General features: G+C 34.6%; 1 protein-coding gene across 1 annotated transcript; it reads left to right on the top strand.

The window, feature by feature from the left end:
* The first annotated feature begins 4,726 nt into the window (after positions 1–4,726).
* LOC139842522 (uncharacterized) lies at positions 4,727–5,860 on the top strand. The gene has a single exon (XM_071832654.1). It carries the CDS (start codon positions 4,727–4,729, stop codon positions 5,858–5,860), a length of 1,134 nt encoding a protein of 377 aa, XP_071688755.1.
* The last annotated feature ends 2,957 nt before the right edge of the window (positions 5,861–8,817 follow it).

Here is an 8,817-nt window from a genome sequence, read left to right on the forward strand (position 1 = left end):
ATTCACCATAATGATGTTTGTGACACTTGTTACAAGATGGTAGACTTCCGGCATAGCCTTTCTTGTCGTCGGAGGTGAAAGGCTTCTTGGCAGGGTTGTTGTCGTGGTTGCTTGATTAGGGGGCTTCCCATTTTCTTTTGTTGCCACCCAATTTATCCTCGGCCTTTGGGGCTGGCACTTCAATCTCGTCCACCGTTTCAATCAATTGACGGGCCATCTTTAAAGCCTCTTGTAGGTTAACGGGTTTGGATGACATTACTCCATGTTTGATGCTCTTAAGGAGACCATCCATGTAAAGTTCAACCCTTAGAGATTCGGGGTTCACGAGGTTTGGACACATTAGAGCTAGTTCGGCAAACCGTTGATTATAAGCGTTGAGGTCGTTTCCGACCGCTTTCAAACCTCTTAGCTCGCTTTCGAGCCTTCGAGTCTGTTCGCGAGGAAAGTATTCGGTGATCATCTTTTCTTTTAAATCGTACCAAGAGAGAGCGTGGGCTTCATCGGTACCCACCGATTGTACATACGTGTTCCACCACGTGAGAGCAATACCGGCAAAAGTGTGGGTGGAGTATTTGACCTTGTCTTGGTCCTGACAACCGCTTATGTTAAAAACGGTTTCTGTTTGCTCAAACCATCGAGTGAGAGCAACCGGTCCTCCGGTCCCATCGAAAGTGTGAGGTTTGCACCCCATGAAGTTCTTGTAGGAGCACCCTTCATTTGAATTACCGGTTCCATGATTGTTGTTATTGTGGTTGTTATTATTGTTGTTATTGTTGGATGAGTGACCGACCATGGCCGCATCTACGGCAGTGGCTATCATTCGTTGAAGAGCTTGTTCGGGAGTTTCATTAAGAGTACCGTTGCGAGGAGGCATTGTTCCTTCAAGACACAAGAATATCGTTGATTAGTATTCTCAATAATACTAATCATGATACGGAATAAGGATAAAGAGAAAATTTTTCCTTGACTCGCCTTAAATTCTTTATGTCATAATGTCAGAACATCATATGAGTCACCGTAATATAATCCCGGCAATTATATTACCCTAATTCATATGTGCATTCGACATTATTTCATATAGTCAAGGTGGCGTGTCAATTAAATCAAACAACGTGAGATTATGATGGAATAAGAGTTAGATATGAATAGAAGAGTTCGAGTATAAATGCACAAGTAGTCAAGTAATTCCTACTTCAAGTCTATATGCTGGTTGTAGTCTAGACTCACTAATGTACCCTATGACTCGGGGTTGACACCAATGAACTCTAAATCTCTACAACCAACTCTCTGATACCATCTGTAGTGACCCGACAAAATCGTCATTGACGGCGCCGTCTACTTAGGTCCCGTTACGTGGTCAGAAGTCTTTAAAACAACGTTTGACCAAAATATGCCGCATTCATTTCAAATGTAATGATGTTTCAAAGTTACAAAGTAGTCCAACAACTAATTAAGTTACAATGTTTTAAGGTGCAAATGAAACCTATGTGACACAATTTAAAGTAAAGTCAAAAGACGCTCCATGTATGCATGTATACTCGACATCCAAGCAAGTATCAAAAATAGTGAGCGGAAGCATGTAACACGTATTGATCAAGGACCTGAGAAAACATAGAAAAATCTGTCAATGAAAACGTTGGTGAAATCATAGGTTTAGTAAGTGAGTACGTAAGTAAGTAAGTTGAACCACAAGTTTAGTATAAGTCAATTATTCCAATCGTTTGAATTCCATAAATATTGTTGTTTATCGAGCACCCAATTATCAAAGCTTAACTGTATCATTTACCTCAGCATAATAGTGTTAGAACATACACCGTAACAGAATATATTTCATCCGCATGAGGGTTAGTCAAACCCGTATGGATCCACACAACATAGAACCCGTATGGATCCACACAACATAGTCTCGCTTACACCATCAGATGTAACTAATGATAACTGAATTGAGGATTTTTGTTCAAACTCGTTCGTGGAATGTTTGTTTTCGTACTTGTGTTCAATGTATAAAAGTATAAATCGTTTATGTTTTCTCATCCCAAGTATAAGTATAAAAGAGTAAAAGTGGGACTATGATCTCACCTTGAGTGAACAAATGTAAATGTACTTCACAAGTAAACATGTGCAAGAAAGAATGCTAGTCTCGACCTAGACAATAGGTTGTATCAATATCGGTAAACATGGTCGGTCAAAGTGTTCAATTAGTCCTATGGCTCGTTACGACTCGATTATATATAGCATGTGAATCACGTTATCAAGTTTCATGCATGATACAACTATAAAAGCATGTTAGAACGATTGTATAAGTATTCGATTAAGTTCGAACAAAAGTCAACCTTGGTCAAGTCGAAGTCAACGAAAAAGTCAACACGTTCGGGTCGGGTCTCGGACAATTTTTCCGAGTTTTATAATCATATATGAGCATGTTAGAACAAGTTACATGTTAATCGGAGGTGCATATCATAGTTAGAATTAAACGGTAAACGACCATCCAAAACAAAATCTGATAGTTCATTTGGACGGCGTCCAGATTGGCTGGATGGCATCCAACTGTGAAGGTCTGGACGGCGTCCAAGATTCTGGACGGCGTCCAGATTAGTACACAGACCCTGTTTGTTAGGAACACACAAGTGCACGAACCAAAACTCAAACAAACACAATTTGTGAACCGAAAACAATTAGAACATGTATCTTACACCGTTGGAAAGGTATTTTGACGAGGGAAACGACTAAGCACATTTCATCTATCAAGATCATCATTTACAACAACAAAAACTGCATTAAATGTTCATCATTACTTGCATCCAAGTTCATAAATATCATTTCATGATTTGGTGATTCAATTTACATATATGATATGCCGTTTCGAAGGTAATTAAACATACATCGCAACTAAACACCTACAAACAACATTGTCAAGCATTTAATGCCCCAAAAGTTCATATTCAAGTCTATCAAACCCTAATAAAAATCACAAAATCAATAATCATGTTAGTGAAGCTTTCTTAATCAACCTACACATCAAAATGAAGCTAGTGATGCTAGTAACACATTTAATACATGAACTTTTAACATTTAACAACATTTAAGCAACCAAATCATAAATCAAACACACCAACTTTCAAGTTCATGCTAGTTACTAAAAACAACAAGATCGAACATATAAATCATATATTCATGTTAGACTTGAGCCATAGACACTAATTAACACTTTTATAAGTCAAAATCATCAAGAACACAAAATCTAGTGTTTTTAGAAAGTTACCCAAATGAGATGTAATCGGTATGGATTCGAAGAGAAAGTTGAAAGGATTTCAAATATGTAATTTGTTTTGGTGTTGGCTTGCTAGATCGAAAATGGATGATGAATCTTTGTAGTTGGGGTTTGAGAGAAAAAGTGGAAGTATGAAGATGAAGGTGGGAGGTGAATGAATGGTGGAAGATGAGTTTGACTAGATCACTAGTCACCACTTTGCCCACTTGACAACATTAGTCCCTTGAGTTTAAAAGCGGGTGCGTGAATTAACCGAACGAATATTTTGAAATACGCGAGAGTAAACGGGAGATGTTTTAATCCAATAACGAAAATATTAAGAACGTTAGCTAATAGAGAATACGAATCTAGATACGAACGATATTATTAAAATAAAAAGACGGGCATTAAAATAAGTTAACGGGAAAAATGCGGGATGTTACATTACCCACACCATAATCAACTAGAAGACAAGTGTTTAAAAGGCTAGCTAAGCATGATTTGGAAGCTAATGGTCATAAAGACAAAAAATCTGAAATTACCTCATTTGTTATCGATGACAAATGGTCAAAATGTGAAGAGTTTTCACAAAAGCTAGCACATGTCAACATCCCCACTTATGTCCAAAACCAAAGAAGTAATGGAGGTTGATCTCAGATGTTCTTGGCCTCTTATTGTAGCCAACTAATAAGGGAAAGTTACAAAATCAAAGGACACAAACAGATAGAAAATCAGAAGTCAGAATGAGCGCGGCTAAGCTACGGTCGACCGCAGTGTGAGCCGCACGAAGCTCTGGGAGATTTCTCTCTCCTATAAAAGCCAAGCTTTGTGCATTTGGAAAACTCACCATTTGCATTCAAACTTTCATATATTCTCTGATTTCATTCAAGTCTTTAATATTTTTGTATTCTTTAAGAGTGATTCAAGCAAGGGTCATAGTGAGCTTAAGTGTAAGCTAACTTACAAACTATCTTCTTAAAGGGACTTAGAAGATAGTGGTGATTTCACTAGGACTAGAGCATTAGAAGTCTTGTGATAAGAGCATTGTGTATTTGTGTATTCCTCGAAGGGACGTTAGGGATCATAAGTAGCGGCTTATCGAAGGTCTAATGTTGTATCCGGATTCTCCGCCGGGATTGGCGCATCATAGTGAAGAAAATTCTCAGTTCTTAGAATTGAGGAGTGGATTAAGGAGATTAGTTAACATCTCCCGAACCACTATAAATCTTGTGTTTGTTCTCTTATTCCTTACCTTTACTTTTATTATTTGTGAACAAACACTTCAAATCACACTATAGTAACTTCAAGTTCTAAATCATCGAAGAATTTTTCAAAAATGTTAAAATTAACTTAAGTAACTATTCACCCCCCCTTAGTTACTTACAATTGGTATCAGAGCGGTAGCTCTAAACGTTTTGCTAAAACTATAATTTTAAGAATTAAAATGAATTTTTGCAAACCATAGAGTTAAAGATCATGGAACAAAAATTTGAGAACTTGAACTATAGTGAAGGTTGCTTCATGCAAAGGCCTCCACTACTTGAGAGTGAAGGATTTTGCTATTGGAAGCAAAGATTTGAAACTTATGTTTGTGCTAAAGATATAGACTTTTGGAACATAATAACTAAAGGAAACTATGTCCCGACTACGTTAAATGATGATAGAAAAACTAGGACAATAGTACCCGAAGAAAATTGGTCTAAGGAACATAAAGAATGTGTAAGTAAAAACTATCAAGCCAAACTAGTTTTATTCAACGCTTTGCCTAGGAAAGAATATGAAAGAGTTTTTATGCTTGATACGGCTAAAGAAATTTGGGATAGTATTATTATCACCCATCAAGGAAATTCACAAGTGATAGAAAACAAAACAGAATTACTTATAGCTCAATATGAACAATTTGCTATTTTAGATAATGAGAAAATTGATAGTGCTTATGCTAGATTTAACAATACTTGTTCAAGTCTAAAAGCTTTAGGTACTATGTATACAAACAAGCAATATGTTCGAAAGTTTCTAAGAGCCTTGCCCTCAAAATGGAGACCCAAAGTAACGGCCATAGATGAATCAAAGGATCTAGAGAAACTAACCCTTGATGAACTCATGGGAAATCTTAAAGTCCATGAGGTCATCTTGGAAAAAGATGAAGAAGCGGATAAGATCAAGAAAGAAAAGTTCAAGTCAATTGCTTTGAAAGCCAAAGCAAATGAAGAGTGTGAGTACGACGATGATGATGATGACATTCTAAATGATAGTGAACAACTTGCATTTATTGTTCGATCATTTAAGAAGTTTTATCGGAGACCGGGAAATAACGTTCGTGCTCCAATGGACTCAAGAAAAGCTCCATTTGAACCCAAAAAGAAGTTTGTAAGAAAGTGTTTCGGGTCTGGTGATCCAAATCACTTGATAAGTGAATGTCCCAAGAGGAAGAATGAAAAAGCTTTTCTTGGAGGAGCATGGGATGATGAGGAAGAAGAAACTCAAGATGAAGAGAAGGAAGCATGTCTCATGGCAATCGAAAGCTTAAACTCTGAGGACAATAAAGAAACGTGCTTGGTTGGTCAAACCAAGAGTGAGGTATCTCCAAACCTTTTGAATTTAACATAGACAATTTCGTTAAAATTTGCATGTTAAATAGTAATATTAGCAATGATAATACTAATATAAAAAGGGAAAATAATTCACTTAAGGTAGAAATTCGACAACTTAAAGAAAGAATTTTAAATATGCAAGAGTGCTTAGCTTGTGAAGATCTAAGATACGAAAATCAACAACTAAACAAAAGGATCATGTTACTCGAGGAAAAAATTAAGTTTTCAAAATATGATGATAGTGAAAAAATATTAGATGAAATCTTAAGAGCTTAAAGGACGGGTAATAACAAACGAGGGTTGGGTTATGAAGAAAAACTCTTTGAAGTTGAAACTCTTAAAAACCAACCAATTGTTTTTTTCAAAGAAAAACCAAAGGTAAAAGAATCAACCAAGAAAATTCAACCAAATGTTTTCATCAAAGAAAAACCAAAGGTAGGCAAAACATCTAAGAAAAACAAACCGGTTATTTCTAAAATGGGTCCTATGAAAAAAGAAGTCAAAACATTCAAAACTCATGAAAGAAATCCTTTGAAAAGGATGTACCATCAATTACAAAAATTCAAAGGAAAAGTAATTGAAACTAAGTCTCAACACAAAAGGAATCCGCACACTAAAAACATTGGGTACCAAAGTTATTAATTAACAAAATATAGGTTTGCCTTAATGGTGTTGTACAAGAAGACGATTGGATTATTGATAGCGGATGTACAACACACATGATGGGCAATAAGGAATTCTTCACAAAATATGGAGGTGATGTAATCTTTGGTGGCGACGTTCGTGGATTATGTAGTGACCCGAACTTTTCCATGTTTATATATATTAATTGAGATTGATATTTACATGATTAAATATTTCCAACATGTTAAGCAATCAAACTTGTTAAGACTTGATTAATTGAAATATGTTTCATATAGACAATTGACCATCCAAGTTGACCGACGATTCACGAACGTTAAAACTTGTAAAAATGACATGACGATATATATATGGATATACATATGGTTAACATGAGATTATGATAAGTAAGTATCTCCATAAGTATATTAACAATGAGTTATATACATATAAACAAGACTACTAACTTAAGGATTTCGAAACGAGACATATATGTAACGATTATCGTTGTAACGACATTTAAATGTATATATATCATATTAAGATATATTAATATATCATAATATCATGATAATATAATAATTTAACATCTCATTAGATATAATAAACAATGGGTTAACAACATTAATTGAGATCGTTAACTTAAAGGTTTCAAAACAACACTTACATGTAATGACTAACGATGACTTAACGACTCAGTTAAAATGTATATACATGTAGTGTATTTAGATGTATTACAATACTTTTGGAAGACTTTAAGACATATATCAAAACACTCATACTTAACGAAAATGGTTACAGTTACTTTCCCATTCTTTTCTTTCATCAAGAATTCTAGTCGTATTCTTACCCGTATTATACACAGCTTCAAAACGTACTTACTATGGGTATATACCAATAGGAACTAGCATGGGATTCCACTCTTGATTATGTCATGTATGACTAATCAATTTTAACTTCTACCATGAGCTAGTCAACTAACTAGAACTCCTTTTAACCCCACTCACCACTCACCAATTACCACTCATCATTCACTCCATTTCACTTCCAATTCTCTTTCTAATTCTCTCTCAACACACACACACTATTATGAACGTATTTTTCCAGTAGTTAATCATCATCTTCATCAAAAATCACTTCAAGAATCAAGCTATAATCATCATAGGAAGAACACTTCAAGAACACTTCAAAAATCCCTTCAAGTTTACTAATTTACTTCCAAGCTTTCTAATCCATTCCAAGTAATCATCTAAGATCAAGAAACCTTTGTTATATACAGTAGGTTATCTTTCTTATTCAAGGTAATATTCATATTCAAACTTTGATTCAATTTCTATAACTATAAACTATCTTAATTCGAGTAAAAATCTTACTTGAACTTGTTTTTTGTGTCATGATCCTACTTCAAGAACTTTCAAGCCATCCAAGATCCTTTGAAGCTAGATCATTTCTTGTCACTTCCAGTAGGTTTACCTACTAAACTTGAGGTAGTAATGATGTTCATAACATCATTCGATTCATATATATAAAACTATCTTATTCGAAGGTTTAAACTCGTAATCACTAGAATATAGTTTAGTTAATTCTAAACTTGTTCGCAAACAAAAGTTAATCCTTCTAAATTGACTTTTAAAATTAACTAAACACATGTTCTATATCTATATGATATGCTAACTTAATGATTTAAAACCTGGAAACACGAAAAACACTGTAAAACCGGATTTACGCCGTCGTAGTAACACCGCGGGCTGTTTTGGGTTAGTTAATTAAAAACTATGATAAACTTTGATTTAAAAGTTGTTATTCTGAGAAAATGATTTTTATTATGAACATAAAACTATATCCAAAAATTATGGTTAAACTCAAAGTGGAAGTATGTTTTCTAAAATGGTCATCTAGACGTCGTTCTTTCGACTGAAATGACTACCTTTACAAAAACGACTTGTAACTTATTTTTACGACTATAAACCTATACTTTTTCTGTTTATATTCATAAAATAGAGTTCAATATGAAACCATAGCAATTTGATTCACTCAAAACGGATTTAAAATGAAGAAGTTATGGGTAAAACAAGATTGGATAATTTTTCTCATTTTAGCTACGTGAAAATTGGTAACAAATCTATTCCAACCATAACTTAATCAACTTGTATTGTATATTATGTAATCTTGAGATACCATAGACACGTATACAATGTTTCGACCTATCATGTCGACACATCTATATATATTTCGGAACAACCATAGACACTCTATATGTGAATGTTGGAGTTAGCTATACAGGGTTGAGGTTGATTCCAAAATATATATAGTTTGAGTTGTGATCAATACTGAGATACGTATCCACTGGGT

This window comes from Rutidosis leptorrhynchoides, chromosome 4 (assembly GCF_046630445.1).
Source record: "Rutidosis leptorrhynchoides isolate AG116_Rl617_1_P2 chromosome 4, CSIRO_AGI_Rlap_v1, whole genome shotgun sequence".
NCBI classification, from domain to species: domain Eukaryota; kingdom Viridiplantae; phylum Streptophyta; class Magnoliopsida; order Asterales; family Asteraceae; genus Rutidosis; species Rutidosis leptorrhynchoides.